At 41.1% G+C, this 21,825-nt stretch overlaps 1 protein-coding gene across 1 annotated transcript; it reads left to right on the top strand.

Moving 5' to 3' along the window:
• Positions 1 to 6: 6 nt before the first annotated feature.
• Positions 7 to 21,596, top strand: LOC135939353 (chorion peroxidase-like). Its single transcript, XM_065483680.1, has 10 exons — positions 7 to 256; positions 15,965 to 16,164; positions 17,183 to 17,306; positions 17,595 to 17,982; positions 18,210 to 18,501; positions 18,561 to 19,034; positions 19,386 to 19,712; positions 19,767 to 20,175; positions 20,235 to 20,445; positions 20,511 to 21,596. Exons 1-10 carry the CDS (start codon positions 231 to 233, stop codon positions 20,835 to 20,837), a joined length of 2,778 nt encoding a protein of 925 aa, XP_065339752.1. The 5' UTR covers positions 7 to 230; the 3' UTR covers positions 20,838 to 21,596.
• Positions 21,597 to 21,825: the final 229 nt, after the last annotated feature.

Below are 21,825 nucleotides of genomic sequence, written 5' to 3' on the forward strand. Positions count from 1 at the left end.
CTTGCACACAGTCAGGACGAGATGCGAAGTGCCTCCTCCACACCCACAGCCCCCACCTGGCCGATGCCCCCACTGCAGCCAGCCAGCCCCCAACGTGTTTGTCGTGCATTTCCATAAGCCGCTCAGGGGAAGGACGGCCAGGGACCAGCAACTTCCGAGCGCTCTTTACTACACTCGCGCGCCCGGTGCAAGCTCAGTTCAATTTCATATTCGCAAGTGATCGCACAGCCATGTACAGAGCCAGCCATATACTAGGGTGAGTACTGTCTTTTTTGGACTTTGAAATTTTTAAATTGTTACATCTGCTCTCAACGGAATATTATTTTTATTTAAGTATTTTTATAAATTATTTATTTATTGGACATCATCAGCGTACCATTTTTAGTATTTTAATTTTTGTTTATTTATTTATTTATTCTGCATTCAAGATAAAAGATAAATAACTAGGCATAGTATCAAAAGATTCAATGTTCATGGCAATACAGTTGATTAAAATTTTTGGTCAAATACTGTTTAAAAAAAGGTTTTGATCCAAATATGTGAGGATTAGACTCGGTAAAAATTAAAAGTCACTTTGTGTGTATTAAATTGTTACAAGAAATACAAAATTAAGAGCTAATTTTACGAATTATTCGCTATAATATTTGAACCAGGATTCAAATATAAAATTTAAATAAATTAATTTGTTTGATAAAATTTCAAATTTTTTATTCAGGTCAATATTGCCCTGATATGATTTGAATGCCATTGCAAAATAGATAAGCGATAATTCAACGCTATAATAGTCGATCCACCTGATTATGCTGCCGATTGTATAAAGTTAACAATCTGCCATGGTCGTCGATGCCTTTCTTCTGCAATTTACACTTAGCGTCGTGCTACAGCTGTAAAAGCGCAGCATAAACAATTTGGCGTTGTGCTCTGCAGCAATCATGGCCAAATTGGCACGTGTCAAAATCGTGTTTGTTTCGCGGCGATAATTCAATTGCTTAACTCACAAATCATGAAAATCTTGTGCAGTTTTGGGCATTAAATAATGAAACCACACGAGAATTGCGTTCGAATAATATAGTTGGACAGTTTGCTAAAAGCTAAAAATAATACTTCATGAAAAATATTTTGTTAAAGGTAAAACGCAGTAACATTTTAAAATTACAAGATAGTTTACTCTTCCATAACTTGTTTCTAAAAGAGTTTAATTCAGGCTTCATCATACGTAGTAGCTACTGCTTGAGCTAAATGTACTCCATGAACTTCAACAAAATTGTTTCAATCGAATAAAAAAAATACGATGTCCTTTTCACCAAATGGTTTCTTAGTTGCAAATTATTTCAAATATTTATGCAGAAATTTTTCCAACAATGTAAACGTGTGCTGAACTTTTATCAATTCGTAGCCGGGCACTCTTACTTTTTTAGGGAGTTTCGGTAATTGGGCAAAACATGAAATTCAACTTTGCATGTTGGTCCAATGACAACCCAATGGCGTGAAACATTTTTGAATAAAACAAAAGATTGTGCCTCCAAAAAGTCACGTCCTTGATGGCCTTCACCAGTGAAACACCCGTTCGGAAGAAACGCACGTTGCCCGCGGCACAAAATGTTTTCACGCCGTCTGCTTTGGTTTTTGCTGTGGCGCGCGCGTAACTCTCATGTAATCCGCTTTGAATTTAAACGAGAAAATAATTACGCTGCTTGCACCAGTGTGCGCGAGGAAAATTATAAAAACCAGCGGCCAAGTTTGCCCTGGGCGGAAGAAACAAAAAGAAAGGGAGACCGCAACGTTTCACTCTGCCCCGCGAGCAATTAAAACCCGATTCAACAATTGACTCGATGCGAATCTGCATGCTCACCTAGCGTAATTGCATTTTGCTTATCTCGCGGGAATCCATCTGCGCAGATTCGGTTTCACGTCCGTCTTTTCTTGCTAGCTCTCCTCATTAGCGCCGGCTGCATAAACGCTTGTTTTCGGGCAAGGCCAAGGAAAAATCAATGCTAAGACCACAAAGGAACCGCGGCTTCTGGGAGACTCTTTGCATTGTTTGCTCTCCTCCAATTTGCATATGAATGGGACCAACAAGGCATGACTGCTAATTATACATTTTGCTAACAGCTTTTTCAGGGATTGGTATGTAATTGCTCTCTCGGAGGGAAGTTGATTTTTATAATCCCATCCGCATTGTTCTGCTTTTTTGCCACTTGCTGCACGCGCCTGGCGCCGGTCACACCCTTGAATCTTGAAAAATTCTTGGCCAAGGAGGAATGTTGCATATTGAAATTAAAACGCTTTTCCGTTGAAATCAACGCCTATCACGTCAAATTGTATTTTGATTTTCTGCATGGTCAATTAATTTAATTTTATTCGTAAAGATAATATGACAGTCTTCCTATTCAAGCTCCTATTCAAACAAATCCAAATCTACTTATAATGGTATAATCTAGTATATTTTTACCTTAATTGAAATCACGCGTTGAAAAATAAATCCAGAAGATTAATTATGAGTATATATAACTCGATATTAACTTGCATTCAAAAATTTATGTCACATATTGCTTTGACTGTTAAAGAAATTGAGATATTCAGCGTGTTTTTAGTACCAAATTATTGCTGCTATTAGAAAATTATGTGTCACAAAATCAAACGCAATAACCGCAGTTTCTGGAAAAAGAAAGTATATATCTAATTTAACTGTAAGTTCTAGTATTTAATTGCGGTGGCGGAAATTTTACGTTGAGTAACTAAGCCTAATTTAATTAAGACGTTGTGTAACAAATTAAAAGACACACCGTCTCGACATGCAGCCAGCATGAAAACGAGAACATGCACGTGGTTGCACCAAAGTTAAATACCAGGTCAGCATCAGATAACCTCTTACGCATGATGTAATGCATAAATTATTACTTCCCTCTAACGTGATACGCACAGTTCCTGTGTAAAAAGTAACCAACCTGGCAGACTAAGTGAGAAACAATGCAGATTGCGTGTTCGCTTTCTTTTATTAGGCCAAAAAGTAGCCCAAAGAGAAGCAGCTCCGAGTGACGCAATTCGCGTGAGAAAAAGTGCTCTGTTTGCTTTAATTTGCCTTAAATTGAGAGTTGAAAAGTGCAAGTGGTCGCCATAAAACAGTTTGCCGAGTGCCAGCAGACGTGTCGAATCAGGAAATTCTGGCTCTGTAGGGAAACACTGCCATATATTATTATGCATATCCATATAATTTATGCCGATGATTAAATTGTGACTCGCGGCACATTTTCGGCGCAAAATTCGCACATGTTGCCGAGTGTAAAAGTGAAATTGGCGGAGCGCGCGGACAATTCGCTGGGCAGATGATAATTATCAACAACCGATACTTCATCATTTGACTGGTCCTCTATTTTATTCAATATATTTTGGTGCAACTTTCTAAGCAGAAGCAGCTCTAGGGCGGTGGAGGATATCGACTGGTTTGCCGCGAAGGAAAGGCGGATTGAGACAACCAAATCCTATTAGTAGCGAGGTTAGGCCGCCTTTGGCTCCTCGGGCCGCTGATTTGCGCACATAAAGTGAAATTGCGCTCCTACCCAAAATGCAAATTGCCAGCAGCTCGTAAATTGAGAAGTGACCGAAGACGCGACTTTCTGCGCATTTCTTTGGTTTAGGAATGACCCGACATTTTGGCATTACGTATTTTTCTGGATCTGGCGCTTGTTTCGAAAATGATACCCATTGTTTCCAGCACCTTTCCTTAGACCCATCTGCAAAAAATACCTGTTGAACCGCTAAGATAGGAGTGACTTAATGGTTATTTTAAAGCGCATACACAAATTTTGACAGTATGATAAAAGACGTGCAAAACTTGTTTGCAAAAGTAAGCCACCACGATGCAAAACAGGTTTCTCAAATTATTCCGAGTATGCTCTCGTTTGGATACTCTCTAGCATTTATTCTACAAGCGTGTCATATTTACAGTTGTTGTACAATCACAATGATACACGCTTTTGTTGATTCAAACGATGGTGAGCAGATGTAAATTTATGCATACCGCCGGTGAACGCCCAAAACAGTGCGAATTTGATACACCTTCTCGGTCCTGAGGGAACACCTCATTAACCTGACCGTTCCGAAGATAAGGCCTTGGCATTTGGGTCAATGGGTGGCCATTTACGTCACTTGCTTTTGTACGTAAAATATTTTTGCATGTTTTCCTCAAAGTCTAAGATATATTATCCCCCACATTTCATCATGATAACAAAGAAGGATTTAAATTTTCAGGTTAATTGGAACTTTTTAGTGAGGTTCAATTCTTGAACTAATTTATTTGTATAAATATTTTATGATCATTTCATGGAATTATTTAAGAATTAATTACTATCTGATTTTGGCGCAATTTGTTTCTATACTTTTTATGACTGATTTAAAAATTTTTTCTCTGCAACACCAAAGAGAAAATAACTGCACGTATATTTATATCGAATGATTAAGTGAATTTTTTACAGTGAATCAGTGAATCAATTTTTCCAGGCAGTTAACCCTCGATTTCGCCATGAAAGTACTTTTGAGGAATGTGTATTTTAAGTAATTTTCGCGTGAGCTGCCTCGAATATAACTCGACCAAAACAAATGATTGGAATGACACATTTCCTCTCATAGCATAATATAATTTAAAATCAGTTACTTACAGGTGAACCTTTTTTGCTGTGGTGCAGAAAGTCCTACTAACTTCCTGACTGACACTGTAGAAATCATTATATTTCTGCCATAATTTTCTCGTCGCAACTCGTGCAGATCTATCCCCTTTAGACCAAAACACGCTTTTATGCTACTCGCAGAAGTAACAAAAACCAAATCGTTTTCTACGTTTTGATGACGATGATTATGTGAAATGGCGAGCTGAATTTTTTGACCTCTCGCACCAGGAAACCCGGCAGTGTCGCGCTCGTGCAAAAAGATCAGATCTGTTTCGCAGTGAGAGCACTCAAGATGTGCATTTTACAATCGACTCACTCTCCTCCATTGTAGCAAGTGCGTCTTTGTTGTGAGCGGGAGAAATGAGCCGGAATCATTTGATGCAGCCACAATGCGAACTGTAATAATGAAGTGTGACCGCACACGCAGCCGGTGGCAAGTTCTCGAAAACGATTCTGAAATTTCACATTCGTAAACACACGCGGAGCTTTGCGGCTGCGACGCACAGAAGCCGGCAGCGAGTGTAATAACAATAATTCAAGCTGAATTCGCGGAGCAGTCCATTATGCATTGAATAATGAAGAAATGAATTTCTTCGAGCGCAAGTGAAAGCAATTTCGGGCCTGATTTGCGCGCAATTTGTCAAGAGCATGCGTCGGTATCACTTCCTCGTTGTCGCTGCAAACGCGCAAACATTTTTAACCTGGCAATAATAATAACTCAATCGACCTGTCAGGGCAGCGCACGTCAAAGGTTAAATTCGCTGGCTGGCTGGAGAGAAATTGTGCAGCGCCGAATTTGCATATCGGCCGGATCTCGAGTGTGCCGAGCAACTCGTGTCGCTGCGGGCCCCGTCGAAATGATTCGCCTCTCGTTACGCATTTGTAATCTCTCGTCGACGCTGGGGCAGTGAAATAAATTTCAAAAAACAGAGGACCAATTAAGGTGGTGAGGTTTTTTAAGAATGTATATACGCGTGTGCGATGCAATTCGCGTTTATATTTTCGCTACTCCTCTAAACCGGTTCTACACTACTCACTCATCGCCGGCGGACATCGTGTCAGGTCAGTTTTTGACTTTCTTCGCTTTAAATTAACTGAAGGGAGAATTGCAACCGAACATTGTGACTTAATTTTTTCCCGACATTTGCACGAATTTTAAATTTGGGTTTTCCACAAACGTGTAGTGGTTGTAAACCTTGACCCACAGACCAGACAGAGTCTGACAGGGCGGATTTTTGCTTGAAAAGTTGTAAGCGTTAGGCAACGGTTTTTTGGTTCGTGCGTCATAGTCATGAGTAGTTACAAAACATATTTTATTGCTTCATGTGCGTTTGGCTAACATGAATGCACATCGAAACATTTATTGGCACCATGCAGTATTTAATTTTTGCTGGAAGCATTGGAACCTGGTAGTTAAAAATGCTATTCTTCAAATAATCACCGATTTTGATGAAGTTATAAACACCGATTTGGAATCACAGGGTGGTAATCAATTGCTGGTTAATCACGGAAATCTCCAAGGCCAATCTCGTCTCGGCAAGCATGAAATTAATAGAGCCGCGGTCGCGTGTGTTTTTATTATCTTTACGCCTGCGAGGTTGTGACCCGCGCCTATTCAGCTAGAGAGAGTCTTTCTCCCTTTTCGTGATCTTGACCTCCAACGAAGAGGCAAAGTGAGGAGATCATCGCCTTTTTAATTGCATAATGATTATTCAAAAAGGGTCACGCCATTTGAAAGTTTCAAACTCGGCGCTGTGTGCAATTTTGATGAAATTTGTCGGCTCCGCATTTCTCCCGCTGATGAAAGGGAAATCGAAGCAACTGCCAAATACAATTAAGTCGAGAGACCAATTAAAGGAGCAAATGAAAAGGACACGGCGCCAAAAACACCGGTGCACGATTTTCAGTTTCGTTGGCAGACGCAAAGAGAGTGAATAGCAAAATGAATCAACAAAAAGGTAGCACAGAGAGTGTGTGTGCGAGTGGAATTATTCATTCTGGAGAAAGTGCTTCTCTTTATTGGGAGTGATGTGCGCCGCGTGGCGATCGATGTGTGGCTTTGGAACATTGTGCTGTGTGATTATGTTACGTGCAGCAAATTTCAATCTCATTCGCATACACAATTATATTTTACTGCAGCAAAATTACGGAATCGAATCATGCAACCACTAAGAAACAATAAAGGGAAGCTGCTCTGACAATGAGCGCTGCTATATGAATGCCAACCATAAAAAAAGAGAAAAACTTTCGGTGGTGATATCATCCGGTTATCTCTCGCTGCGGATACATTGCTATTAGTAAATGAATTCTCCATCGAGCGTTATTCAACGATGTTCACGAGAGAGAAGATAAGATTTACAACCGAAGAGTGCTTTCTTATTTGCACAGAGGGTCCACCGATAATGGCTGTCAGTTGTAAAATGTTTAGAGTTAATAAGGAAGCACTCATAAAGTTTGCTCTCATTTTTACGTGCAAAACACGAAACTGATCAATTTTACTGGTAAGATACGATGCAGACGTTTAAATTCTCAAATTTCTAACTGGTCTCTTAAATTAAAAAAAATTGCCCGTTTAAATTAAATTTAAGGACTAAACACGCATTATTGTAGTCATCTCTATAAGCTATATATTAACGGTTCATATTCTCTCTACTTATAAAACTGAATTGGATGCTCGCTCTTCAACCTACAACTTTCAGGAGCTCAAGTGGTAAATTTATTCAAGGAGAAAATTTAATTTAAATGTTGCACTCAGTGAATGTGAAATCATTGAAAATGATCGGATTTTTTATCAAACTTAAGTCAATTTGTTACCAATTGAGCGTAATAAAAGTGAATTTTCACTTTCTTTAAACCCTTAATAGAGAGTGGATTTGCTCGTCAAATTTTGAAAAAGCTGCATCACTCGTATATAAATAAAAGCAAATGGACCGCAATCTCGATCATTAAATTTCATTGCTTAAGGAAAGGCCAGTCGAATAAATTAGTCAGTCACTGGAAATTTTTGGAACGGTGCCAAGTGAAAATGAGATTTTTGCAACAGCGTGCTGTAACATAAAAATATATGCGTGGCGAATTCTCTTCGCCCATCAAATGAGATTTTCGCGTCGAAGTGAGCGAGAAATGCGTTTCGCCAGCTAATCGATACATCTCGACTTTGGAGAAAATCAGCAAGCTCGTTGAAATCGCCTTTTGTGTTGTCGAATAATTATTTTTCAATAGAGGCAAGCCGAAGAGTTGCACAACCGACAACAAGGAAAAACTTTTGTGTGCATGAAAAATTTATCTAAAAATTCTGTAGATAATGCCCAAAACCTGGAGAGAAACTATGAGAAATTTTTAATGTAATAAAATTTCATGCCGAAATAAAGTTAAACCAAATTTTGCGGTTCTCAGCTCCCGGTTTCTCTGGAACCACAAGATTTGTCATCGATTTCATCAGTAAAATTAATTCCCCATGCTCAAACATGAAACGTAATCGCTGACATTGGGATTAGGAGGAAAAAGTCACAACATCTCAATCAAACGCACAAAATTCCACAGGACCAAACAAGGCATTCATCACTTTCCTTAATGACCAGAGCCGCATATTTATATCCTTCTAGAAACCATGATAATAAAAAGCTGGTGCCGCGCGGACAAAAAGGCGAAGGACGTGTGCGTCGAGGGAAACGACCGTCCGCGTAATAGCCGTGGCCACGCGCGTTCGTGGACACAAAAAAGTGTTGCAGCTGATTGAATTTTGAGCGTTGACCTTCCACTTTTGTCGATTATGCGTCCTCGGCTGCTACTGATCGGGCTGCAGCCGCCGGTGCTGCTTTCTCCCATGGTCGCACACATAATCATCATCTCGGCTTCACTTTCTCCGCGGTCTATTGTGCTGTCGGGCAGCCGCCACAGGCGCCACCGCCTGATTATTACCATTATTATTTGACTAGTGATTGTCTCATTTGTAATTTGCGTTGCTTGCTCTAAGGCCGCGAGTGTGCATCTCTGCGCTGGCAGCGCAGGTGCGGTTCCTTGACCGCTCGCCGACGTGATCCTGCTTTTTACGTGCGTACATGCACTACAGCTGATCTCGGCTCGAGTGTTGAACCCGGCGCAGGTGAAATCAAAAGTCGGTGGAAAAAATGAACTAGTGATGCGAATTTGGACACGTTTGTGGAGAAAACTTTCGTGCAGAGCATATGCCGGATATAAATCGAGGCGGCGATCGTTATCGAGAGTAGCAGACTTTTGGTCAGGGTATAGGAAAATCTAGTTAAGCGACCAGATGAACGGCAAAAAAATCAGTTATCTTGATAATTAATTCAGAAGCACTAAATATATACGTTATCGTGTATTTTGTCACTCTTTTATAAAGAAATCAAACATTAACTTATATTCAACTCGCCAAATTCAACTTTCTAAGGTCCATTAATGGAATCAACCTTCAATGGAGCAGCATTCATTCAAAAGCAAAATTTTTTAAATTCCTGAAGGACATTTAAATATTTGAGATTCACTAATTGCTTGACTTGTAACTGCACGAGAACGTTTACTGCCACATTTGAATATTTTCATGTTTACATGCTTTGATAAATTTTGCTTCAAACAAATTAGTAAAAGCAATAAAAAAGCCAAGCCGCAATTTTCGTGCACTTAATTAATTGCACGTACGTACGCATTGGTCGTTTCACATTCTGCGCGGCCAGTTGCTCCCCCTCCAAAGCCAATTATAATAAATATTTTGCGCGTGCACTTAGTTTAAACAACGCTGCTCTCGAGAAGCTGAACGATGTTGATGGATGAAATTCGCAATTTGCTAGAAAGTAATTACAATTGCCGAGCTGGCTGTGGGCTCCTTTTACGGCGCTATTGCACTCGTAAACAATTCATCACCGACTAGTCAAATGTGTGCACAAATCGCGGATAAAGAACTCCTTTGTGCATGGGCCAGTGATTCTGCATAATTTCATTTCGCACAATGCGATCACAGAAAGGGAAACCGAGACTCGGGTTCATATGTAGAGTTAATTAAATTCGCATCTACGCATGCTCACCAGCTGGGATTTCACGAGGAAATCAGCACGAAAGTTACGTAATTTTATCTCACGAGGGAATCGTGGCTTATATCCTTGCAGATGCACCAACGTGAGAAATTCATTCTGATCTCCTATCACTTTCATCGGCAGATTTTCAGAAAAATCAATACTCTTTTTTATGACACCACACAGGTGGAAATAAGTTTGTCTTTACATATAGATGTTTATTCTCACTTAAATACAGATATACAAATACATCAATAAGACAAGTCAGAAGTAAAAAATGAAGTGAGAAAGGGCACCATTCCTGGCAAACAACATACAAGTATTGCTGCGTTGACTCTGGTTTACTTGTTTGCTTATTTGATTTTAAGTATTAACACGGCTCATACATATTGAAAACAACTTTTATGTTTTTAGACAGTATATAGATTACGAAACCACTTTGCAGAGATGCTGATGTACTTTTGCTCCATTAGCAGTGTAGCACCCAGCATATATTAATTAATCAAATACACCTGGTTGAGGATTTAACAAAATATAATATGTAATAAGCTCAAAAAATTAATAGAAACACAGTCTTGAGTCATTAATAAACTCATTAAATCGTTAAAACACTCATTAAAAAAACGGAAGTGAAGGTTATAATTAACAACAACACTTCTCGTGAAATAATGAGAGAGCATCGTACTTTCGATTAAACTCGAGAGCGAACTCGGCCGACGCGTGCTCGCGCATCACCATTGATGATGATATAGTGTGCTAACTAGCAAGCTTAATTAAATACCTGCCGCTTCGAATACGCGCACGCTGCGATGCATGTAAGTGATGCGCATGTAATCAACAGAGCACGTGTCTGGAAATGATTCAAACAAAAGCCAAAGGAACAAGAGGCGTGTCACGCACTCTTCTCTCCTCCGACTTCTCAGGTCGGCTGGCAGATGCGAATTCAACGCGATCCTGATGACCCACCTACCTACTAAATCTACGTTTGGTGATTGTCATTCGCTAACGAGCGTTAATCGGCGAGAAATCTTTAACAACGACGACATAATCCTGTTCGATTTTTTATTCTCCGCACGCAACTATCCCTTTATTCTTTTGTGTGATAAAGACATCCTCTTCTTTTTATTTGTGTGAATATTTTAAAAGAGAAAAAGAGTACAACAAATAATAGCTTGGTCGACCTTTGACCTGGAAAAGGCGTTTAATTGGAAGTGCAACACTAAACATATGAAATCCCATCCTTGCCTTTCTCTTTACTTAGTTGGTACTCACTTTGGTACCCAGACTTTTTTAAATATTAGATTTTAATAAGAGAGCGATAATCTGACAATTGATCGTGATCGTAATTCAAGCTCTGGAAAAAACGGTTAAAGATGACCATTATTAAATTTACTGCAAAACATTATGCTTCACGCCATAGTTTGAAATTTCGTAACTGTTAGAGAATTTGATTACAATTATAGATTTAGAAAAAGGAGCAAAACAAAATTTCTACATATATGTAAATATTCATCAAGCGTTTTTAAGATGATGATGATGATGATGATAAGTGACAAAATATGTAATAAATAATGGAGTCATAGAATTCCACATAAAAATGCGTACAGTTGATATTGTTGTGTCTTGATTTTATATCTACATCATTTACATCAGACAAGTCGTCAATTTTTCTTTCGTGTGCCGAATCATCGGTACTAAAGGCCATGTGAAAACAGAAGTTTGTATCACGAAACATTTCTGGCAAAGCGAGCTACAAAATTAATGTTGGCACGGGCGCTAACAAAACGCAGTTTTCAGCGGCCAGGAAAACAAAGCCAGAGGAAGGCACGCGTCATCTCTATCCTTAAATTGTGTTAAACCTTTTCACCTCCTCTTCCTTCCCCGGACTGCGTGGGTGCCTTCATCGTGCAACTCGAGGCTAAAAGCGAATGACCTACAAAGCTTCATTTTTTGTGTTCCTTTTTTTAATCTGCCGATCGGTTTTAATAATTCTCCACGCATACGCGACCAATCGTGGATTTTCGCACCGTGCAGCATCCTTTTAAGGATGTAAGGAGAGCCCTACTTTGGTTACCCTTTCTTCACTTACACTCCGACGGTACTTTCGATGTATGTGCGAGTGTGTGTAGAAAAGTAAAGGGACGGGACCGAAGCGAGACCAACGTGAGCTTATTTATAATCGAGACGGCGCGGGCAAATACTATGCAGTCTGGCCAGTTGTCGAGAGTGATCTCAGCGCACTAATATTCGCCTTGGATCATTTATCATCGGCTCTCTGCTTATAGGATAATTTCTCTCTGCATAGCGGATCTGCACTTTTACCGACGCGATTCGCTTTTGAATGTAACGAGACGAAAGCGGTATTTAATAAGGGCGAAAAAAGAAAAACAATGAACGCGAACGTGAGGCAGGAATATTTTCGAATCGCGATTGAAAGTGGACGTGGTGAAGAAAGCTGGAAGCATTTTGTGAGGAATTCAAAATGTCGTCTAGAAAATACGAGTCGAAAATTGATTATTTTATAACCTATACTAGAAACCTTTTGCGTCGCAATTCCCTCTTGATGAAAGTTGTCAACTATAGTTTCGAGGCCGCAGGAAGCTTGACAGACAGGGAAAAGAAGATTCGCAAATCACAAGTGCAAACACTTAAAGGTTTTCCAAATATTTGCACACACGGTGGATTTTTAATAAATAGAAAATTCCTGTTGGTTTCCGCAATGCGCATCTGGCGAGAAATCAGAAGATTTTACTCATTCTCTATATTGTGCATGCCGTTAAACATTATAATCATATCTCTGCAATGTCGTGACACGAAGCGATGCAACCTGAGTGGAAAATGGTTTGAATAAAGTCATGCTTTGTTTGATCATTTCCTCGATTTGCAATTAACCGCGATCCCGAAGCGAAAATATGGCCACAGGGAACCACGACGAACCTAATATACAGACGCAAATGACCTTAAAGGTCGCGACCCTGATTCTCTGTGCACTCCGGATACTCAAGTGAAGCCAAATATTGACTTTTAAATTAAATTATCTATTATATTTCTCCTGAGGCCTATCGGAGAAGAATGCAAACATCAATAGACGAAAATGTTTGGAATTTAATCCTTAATGGCGAATGTAAATTATTAAATGCTGCATAATGATCTTTGGTGCCGTTATTTGAAACGCACCTTAGGAAACTAAAAATTTTAATTGCAGGTTTTCTATATTTAAATTTATTCATGTTAAAACTTTTTACTTCCATCAGACCATCGATCTGTCAGTTGCATCACTGTAATCAGGTCTCTCCTGTCTGTTATGGAGGAGACTTTTTCGCGTGTTCTTAATTTGAGTGAAAGACGGCTCTGCACGAAATTTCCAAAACGATCATTAAGAATTAATTAACTCGGAGGCACACCATGAAAATGGACAATAAAACGTGAGGAAAACAAAACTGGAGGTGAGAGTGATTAATTCGTCCAAGGCAGAAGAGAAAAAAGTGCATATTGAGCGCCCAGCGGCTAGACATGCAGTATCAAAATGAAAGGTTTTCCTAGTAAGACGAAAGTGCAATTATTCGCGATGCAACGTTTCTCTTAAATTAGCTTAGCTGTCAGATCTTTCATCTATATCATACAACACTTGGATGTTACGAGTCTCGAAATTTGACATAGCGAGTTTTTATTTTTGGGGCAAACGAGAATGTGCGCATGCAAGACATATTTTGAGGATGATTGAAGTCAACCAGCTCTCTCCTCTGCTAATGAATGAATCGTCATCATCTTCACGTTTGTGGTACATGAAAGGTAATTCCATTGACACCAGATGATCGATTTGGTGAAGTCATCTCAAAAGAGTAGATTCTCAAAGCAGAAGGAATGCTCAGACCCTATTTGTGACGGTATTATTTCAGAGAGAGAAAAAATGCTGACGAGCATTGGTTAAAAAGTGCGTCGCTCTAAAACTTTATTGCGATTGTCTTGGTACAACAGTTAGCTCTTGCAGAAATTATCTATGCACATTGCCATTATAAAATTTCCTTACCACATTGGGCACGATTATTTGATGATGATTATACATACCTACTTATTTGATTCACAAATTAGGTGTATGCACACTCGTATTCCTTTGCAAACTCATTTTTGTGACAGCTTCGCAACTGAGCCAAGCATATGTGCTCAAGCGAGTCAGCTTCGGCACTTTCTTCCTCCGCTTTCGCATTGTTTGGCCTTTGAACATTTATTTAAATACCCCACATTCTCGGAGATAGTGCAAAGGCGGAGTGCTCTCTTAAGTAAGGTGAGCAGGATGTGTGTGCTCTTGCTCTTGCGTACGAGCGCTCAATTTCAATTGTGTAGAGACTGAGAGTTGTGACAATCATGAAGTGCAAGAAAGTGTTCGCATATAATTGAATCTTTGCGATTACATTTAAATAAAATATATTATGCAAGTCTGAAAATGTTAATGGTCCATTCTCAATAGTCATCTTCATTGTTTCTTTCAATCTCCTTGTTCATATCGGCTGTGTAAAGATGAGTGAAGAGTCGTGAGTTTCGAACTGCGCTCTCATGGCACCTGTGCGACAGCTACAACGTAATTGCGGCTAAATAGAGTAGCAATCAGCAACACGTAATCCTCGACTTGACACCTCACTCATTGTCAGTTGCCGAGTCATTCTGTTGTCTCCCGCAGCGCCAATTTTTTGATACCTGTGCTGAAAATGTGCCTTCAAAGATGTATCAGTGAGAGAGGATGAACTGAATTTACACACATTGATAAAGTGTGCCTCGCACCGGTGGAAATGAAACGATGACATCATGCAGAGTCATAACGCGCCAACGAAAGGGGTCAGTCATCTCTCGTCAACTTTATGCGGGTCAGGCACACCATAGAGTGGCACAAAGCTGCTGCTGCTGCTGCGCTGATTGTCGCCAGGGCAGGACCGCGCGGCCGATGAAAACACGAGGAAAACTTGTGGCGCCGCAGTAGTTGCTCAATTGGCTGAAAGCTGCGAAATTTCTTTTGCGGAATTTTTATTACGACGCTAACATTTAAATTTTGAATTAAATACCATCTGCAAATTTCGCACAATCATTCTCCACATTGATCGCGAGATCTCTTGTCGTATAGTCGGGTTTAGTAATCTCAAGATTAAACGTTTTCTCCTCTCTGCGGATTGCCGTATCGATTAAAAAGTCAAAACAATCAGCGGACAGGCGCCGTTGAGTGGGTTTGAAAGTTGACTGCCGCTGAAACCAATAGCAGAGCGAAATTAGATTAGCATTCAAATGTGAAAAGTAAGATCAATCCTAGGGACAAAGTGTCGACTTTTGGTCGATCTAAATGTTGTCACTGTCAGTGAGAGTGCGTCTCTTCTCGTGGTTAAGAGGTCGGCTAACGGACCTAGGTCACATACATATATTAATCCAGGCAAACACACACACAAGAAGTGCTGCAGAGCGCAGTGAAAGTGGCCGGAATCAAGATCTTGAGCACAATATCCGCCATGCGATAAGTTCGCGCCCGCTTATCGCCTCCGTTTTCCTCACCTTTTATTACCGCATTAGCATAAATTTAATTTAACTCCTCTCACATTTTGATCTGCATGCAATCAAAATAAAAAAATCTTGGCATTTAATTTATGGTTTTCACTGCTCAATTATAACTGAACTTTTGGCAGCTCAATTTGCCACCGAGCTGGACATTAAAAAGGGAAACTGCTCCGCATCTCTGCCGACGCCACGAATAATAATTAAAAATTTGCACTTTCTCGATGAGCTGCCAGTGACCCAAACCGGTCACGCTGAAATGATCCAAACGCGCTCGGCAGACCCTCCGCGGATAATTACAAAGCCCAACAGTTTTGATTGTGCTGCAATTCAGCCGTCGCCATAATACTCGTGGCTAAGAAAAAAAAATGACACGTGGCAGATTTATTTCTCTTGCTAATTATGATGTTTGAAAGCTTCTAAAATGGTAATCGTGCGTTTAAGTCTCTTGCAGTTTGTTTTGCCCTCGGTAATGGGGGCTATTAATAGCAATTTCAAGTGAGATCTGTCGCAAATTTTTACATAGATAACTTTCTATGCGTTGCGAAACCAGACAGTTAACTTTCTTTAAGAAGTAAACACTCACGAAAGATTATTCCTTAAATTGCATATAGTGGTCAGTGTCTCAAATTTGACCTACTTGAATTGAGATTAAAATTAGAAATTAGACCTTTCGGTTCTTACAAAGTGTGAGAAAACAGTATAACAACCCTCTGTTTTTTCTTATTTCAGATTGGTATCGATATGTTTATTCGCACAGGCGCAATTTACACAGATCCCAGATCTGACCGCGCCAGAAGATCGCCGACCACCGCCATGGGAACCCCCAGGGCGAATGTTGTTCACCAAGGACCAGGTGATGAGAGCAGTGGAACGTGCGAAGGAGAAGATCAAGGCTAGAAGGGAGGAAGAGTTCCTTATGTGGAGTAAAAGTGAGTGCTTAAATAAAACCTCTTTTTTAACTGTTATGTATTCATTAATTTAATAATTTGCTATGGAGAGTTATAACTTTTAAGAATGCAAGGTTGCTTGAATAATTTTAAATGTTACCTGAAAATTATTGAAAACAACTCTTACTACTTTAATGTGGCTAAAAAATTCAGAATTTGGTTGAATCCCTTCAGCTCTAAAATTTACAATTTATTTCCTGCTGTATCTAAAATCTTTACTTTCATTTTAACCACCCTGTTGTTGGTTTTGAATGCTCTGACAGGAAAATAATATCCTACTATAAAACGTGCTTCAGTCTGTCAAGCTGGCAGCCCGCTTCCTTCTCACCAACAAAAACTGCACTCTCATATTTTTAATCACCAAATAGATCGTAAAAAGCTAGGCCAAAAAAGTGCCCGATCCTTTTACCAATCGCTGAAGATTTGTTTGGCTATAACATTTTACTACACATCGTTTTCATGCGCAGTAAATTAGCGCACAAAAGGAACATGCGTGACGCACGTATTAATGTTCCTTTGTCATCGCGCTTGTCGCATCATTCGTAATATTTCACTTTCGACGTGTGAGCCCGCGTAGTAGAATTTAGTGCTCCTGCGTACATGGGAAAGCATTTGCTTTGTGTTTGATAATTAGTATATTATGTGTAACATTGCACAAACTCGCAGACTCCTATAGTACCCACACTTCCTTGTTTACATTTAAAAAATGGCTTGTGAAACTATACATATTTAGTACACTCTTTTCACACGCAACCGATCGAAAAACTGGCCAGTCAGCACCTAATAGCCGTTGAAAAATCAATATGTGTGAACGCATGCACGCACGCGAGAAAATAATGAAAAAAGATTCTCACTTTCTTGCTCAATTAACTAATGGAGAGATGATTTACGGCCGTGCTCACCTACTTTTGCACATGCAAATTTGGCGCTTGGCTGCTTCATATCAATTTGCATGAAAATGATTCCTCCGTGATCGGTGCTAATTGAATTTGCCGTGCAGATGGAGGTGTGGACCCTCGTTCGCCGCAGGGCACCGCGGCCGCCTTCAACAAGCCGACCCTGGACGCCCTGGAGCTGGCCAACGTGTCCCACGTCTACGAGATGGCCTCTGAAGAACTTTTCAGGTATTATAAACAAAGCGGTTTTTGTGAAATTTAATCACTGTCATTTTCAATGTGGCACCGTCCTTCTTCTTGATCTTGACCGTAATTAAAAATTTCTCTGATTTGCCTAAAAAATGTATATGTCAGTGGCAACTAGTTTTTGCCATTTTTCACCAAGGTTTCAAAGCACAAAGGATGCTAAGTAATTTTGTTGTTCGCGCTCTGATGACAATAAACTTCATTAATAGGCCGAATGAAATATATTTTTACAATTTCGATATTTTTAACTTAATTCCGTTGAATTTGTAGAGTACAGAGCAACCGCATTCGTCGCCAACTGGCCGGTGACCTCATCGATTTTGGACCAAACAGTATCTTCGACGACAACACCTTGTCAGGAGGCTTTACTCCTAACAGTGGTCCCAGCCTTTCCGGCCCTTCAAACTCTGAATTCCAAGAAGTGATCGCTCCCCCTGCAAGTCTCCAAAGATGCGGTCTGACGGAGCCTGGTCCCTCAGGTTGCGACCCAACGTCGCCCTTCAGGACATTCAGCGGAGTGTGCAACAATTTGCGCAGACCTAACATGGGCCGGTCCCTGACACCTTTCGCCCGTATGCTCCCTGCGGTCTATGAAAATGGAGTGTCGCACCCAAGGACCACTGGTGTCAGTGGAAAACCGTTGCCCTCGCCAAGAACTGTAAGTAGATCAATAGTTAACAATTACTATTAATTCAAATGTGTTAAGAAGTGTGAATGTTAAACACTCAACGCAGATAGAATACTTCCCGCAGTACAAGCGTGTGCGGCCAGTTGCATAACTTCAAACTTTCTTTTTTAATACCTGTATTGTTCGCTATGCAGTCGATCAATTTTTAAATACAATTTTACTATTTAAATTTTATTCAAATTTAATTTTCGTTTCAGGTTTCAACGTCAGTGCACACAGATGTGAGCCACTTGCACGCCCGCTACTCACTCATGCTGATGCAGTACGCGCAATTCTTGGATCACGATATCTCTTTCACCCCGGTCCATCGCGGCTTTTTCGTCTCCATCCCCGACTGCAGGGACTGCGATTCGGCCAGACAAGTTCACCCAGAGTGTATGCCGATTCCGGTTCCTCCTGGCGACCCATACCACCCTCCTCTCAACAACACCAACGGCAGGCCTAAGTGTTTCTCTTTCATGAGATCCCTTCCAGGACAACTCACCATCGGTTTGTTTTTATTTTAAATGATAACTAATTGAGTTTTAATTATTCGTTGCAATTTGCAGGTCCTAGGGAGCAGGTGAACCAGAACTCAGCCTTCCTTGACGCTTCGCACGTTTATGGTGAACACATTTGCCGAATCACATCCCTGCGAGGATCAGGTGGACGCATGAACACAACCATCCTCCCACCTCTGGCACCCAACGCGCCAGTCCGGGAGCTGCTTCCCCAGGTTGGCACCAACCCTGAGTGCCGCTCGCAGAATGGTCTGTGCTTTGCTGCCGGCGACGGCCGGGCTAGCGAACAGCCAGGTCTGACCATCATGCACACCATGTTCATGCGCGAACACAACAGACTTGCCGACGCACTGCACTTGATCAACCCCCGTTGGAGCGAAGAAACCGTGTTCCACCACGCGAGGCGGATTGTCGCGGCCCAAACCCAGCACATTACCTTCTCGGAGTTTTTGCCCAGGGTTTTGGGACCCGAGGCCATCAGGAAGTACAACCTTGGACTCCAAAGTGACGGATATTACAATGGTAAGGAGGTGTCACTAATTACTATACTAAAATTTTCATCCAAAAACAGATCTGAAACTCGCACTCTCTTAGGGAAAAATATAAATTATATTATATAGTTTCCAATTCCCTGACTAGATCAATCTGTTCCAGACTTGGAATTTTTTATATTTTGTTTATAAAGTTCAATTTTTTGCGCTTGCTGGAAATGTTCTTGAACAGTTTATTTAAGATTTTTCATAGTTTCCCCAATTTGGTTTAAAATGTGCATGCCTCTCTTATAGTACATAATTAATATTTGAATGAAGGATATCAAATGGATCAAAATGACCAATTATTGTTGAGTTTTCAAATTTTGCGATTTTTCTCCAGGCTATGATTCGACCTGCAATCCAAGTGTCTTCAACGAATTCGCCACGGCCGCCTTCAGATTCGGTCACAGCCTGCTCCGACCCCATTTGCCCCGCGCTGGTGCGCGCTGGGAGCCACTGACCCCGCCACTTTTGCTGAGGGACGCCTTCTTCGACCCCAGCATGCTGCTCGCGCCCAGGATGTTTGACGAACTGACCAGAGGACTCCTCGCTGCCCCGATGGAAGACATGGACAGGTTTATAACCGGGGAGGTTACAAACCACTTGTTTGAAGTGCGTAGGAGTCCACATTCAGGAATGGACTTGGCTGCGCTCAACATTCAGAGAGGTAAAACCGTCTGGTTTAATTTTATTAGAGATTATTTTACAATTGAAATTCCAGGTCGTGACCACGCCTTGCAGCCTTACAATGAATACCGCGCTAGGTGCGGCCTGCCGAAGGCTGTCGTTTGGGAAGACTTTTCACGCGAAATGCCGACTGAAGCAATTGAAAGACTGCGAAATGTGTACGAGAACGTCGATGACGTCGAGCTGTTCCCTGGAGGTTTGAGTGAAACCGCCCTACCTGGAGGACTAGTCGGCCCAACCTTCGCCTGCATCATCGGCCGGCAGTTCAGGCAACTCAGAGACTGTGACAGATTCTGGTACGAGACCGGCTCTCAGGTCGAAAGGTTCTCACCTGCCCAGTTGTCGGAGCTGCGCAAGGCCAGTCTCTCCAAAGTCCTCTGCCACAACATGGACGCGCCTATCGACATCCAGCCTATTGCCTTCGACCAACCAAACGGATCAACGTAAGAGAGGAAACCCTTTTCTGATGATTTTATACTAACGAATTTAAAAATTATTTAAGGAATCCGCGCATCAACTGCCCAACATTGCCGGGAATCGACCTGAATGCTTGGCGAGATGCTGGTGCACAGGGAAGAGCACTCAACGCCGGTCCGCCTGCACCTGCTGGGGCTCCACCTGGCGCTTCCTGTCAGTTCAATGGCCGCCTTGTGAGGATGGGTGCCAGACAACTTGTCTCGCCGTGCACAAGCTGCCAGTGCACACCCACAGGGGTAAGAATATTATTAAAATTTAATTTACATAGATAAATGTTAAATGAATTTATATTTAATTTCAGATGAGGTGCAGATCGATCAGGGTGACTGACTGCAACGTTCTGATCAGCCGAGCCGGCCCTGCGGCGGTTCGCAGGGACGACGTCTGCATGGCCCAGTGTGGAAGGGCCTTGTTCAACGGCCCACTGGGCCCTCCAGGCCCAATCATCGGTCCTTCAGGTCCTCCTGGCCCACCCTTGTCCTCGTCGCCTCTTCTGGCCAGAGGATCCCCTCCCTCAAGTCCCTCCGGTCCTGATGACGGTCTCCTCGACCTGAGACCGCCCCCGAGACTGGTGAGGCCCCCGCCCAGCCGAGGCCCCCTTTTCAGTCTGCTTGGCCTGCTTGGATAAGAACTCTTGCTCAACAGAGAATATTCTGGAATTTTTGGTGATGACAGTGCGAAATTGTAATACGACGAGCTAGTGCATCTTTTGTTCACAATTTCTGTCAAATGAGTGTGTGAGAAATTATTCATTCATCCTATCTTGATCAGTGATGATTAATACATAGTTAGAAAAGTATTTTTATAATCGAATTGGATGAATCATGCTGACTAATTTGACTGATTCTTTAACCTTCGCTGCACTGGATTTCTGCGTATACGAAAAATACGTTCATATATCATTTTGTATACATTTCAGCTACTTTTTTTGGTGAATGAGTCCGAGGCGGATGATCTGCTTCCGCCGTCGCTATTGCCATGCCATAAAGGCCTCGAGTAGTTGTCGATATTAAGTGTGTGATAGGTGCACTTGAATGGAATTAAAATTTTTGCATCGAAAAATTTTACTTTCATCATCTAGAGTACAATTTAGTCTCAGAGCATTTTGCGGGTGAAGATTGCCCCTATAGAGTCAGCACTTTTCAAAAGCAAAATCGCTCACCAACCAGCATTTTTTCATCATGAATCATGAGAATTAGAATTAAATATTCTAGGTTCGGGCGACATTTATTTATTATTTGCAAGATGAAACGCGATTCAGTGTAATCAACCACATATAAACTGAATAAGCTTAAGACGTGACGACGAGTGACAATGAAATTGTGTACACTTCTAAACTATGAATCTGTAGTTTATAGGAATAAATATACTAAGTAATTAAAATAAACCTCAAGTATTTTCATTTCACAGACTTTCCCAGTCTCATTTTAACACTGTCAACTGTGACGATAAATACCTTCATTGAAAAGTGATGGTATCAATAAAGTAATGAGTGCGTTTAAAGGTATTAATTAGTAGGAGCGGTATTTTTTTATTGTCCTTCCTCAGAGAAGCATAAAAAAATGCGTTTCTCCATTGAGATACTATGACACACTTCGTTGACAAACGATCGATGC

Source organism: Cloeon dipterum, chromosome 3 (assembly GCF_949628265.1).
Source record: "Cloeon dipterum chromosome 3, ieCloDipt1.1, whole genome shotgun sequence".
NCBI lineage: Eukaryota > Metazoa > Arthropoda > Insecta > Ephemeroptera > Baetidae > Cloeon > Cloeon dipterum.

Coding starts and splice junctions, on each gene's coding strand:
- LOC135939353 (XM_065483680.1), top strand. CDS start 231: ATGTACAGAGCCAGCCATATACTAGG. Junction 16,165..17,182: donor GTTCCTTATGTGGAGTAAAA/GTGAGTGCTTAA, acceptor TTTGCCGTGCAG/ATGGAGGTGTGGACCCTCGT. Junction 18,502..18,560: donor TCCAGGACAACTCACCATCG/GTTTGTTTTTAT, acceptor TGCAATTTGCAG/GTCCTAGGGAGCAGGTGAAC.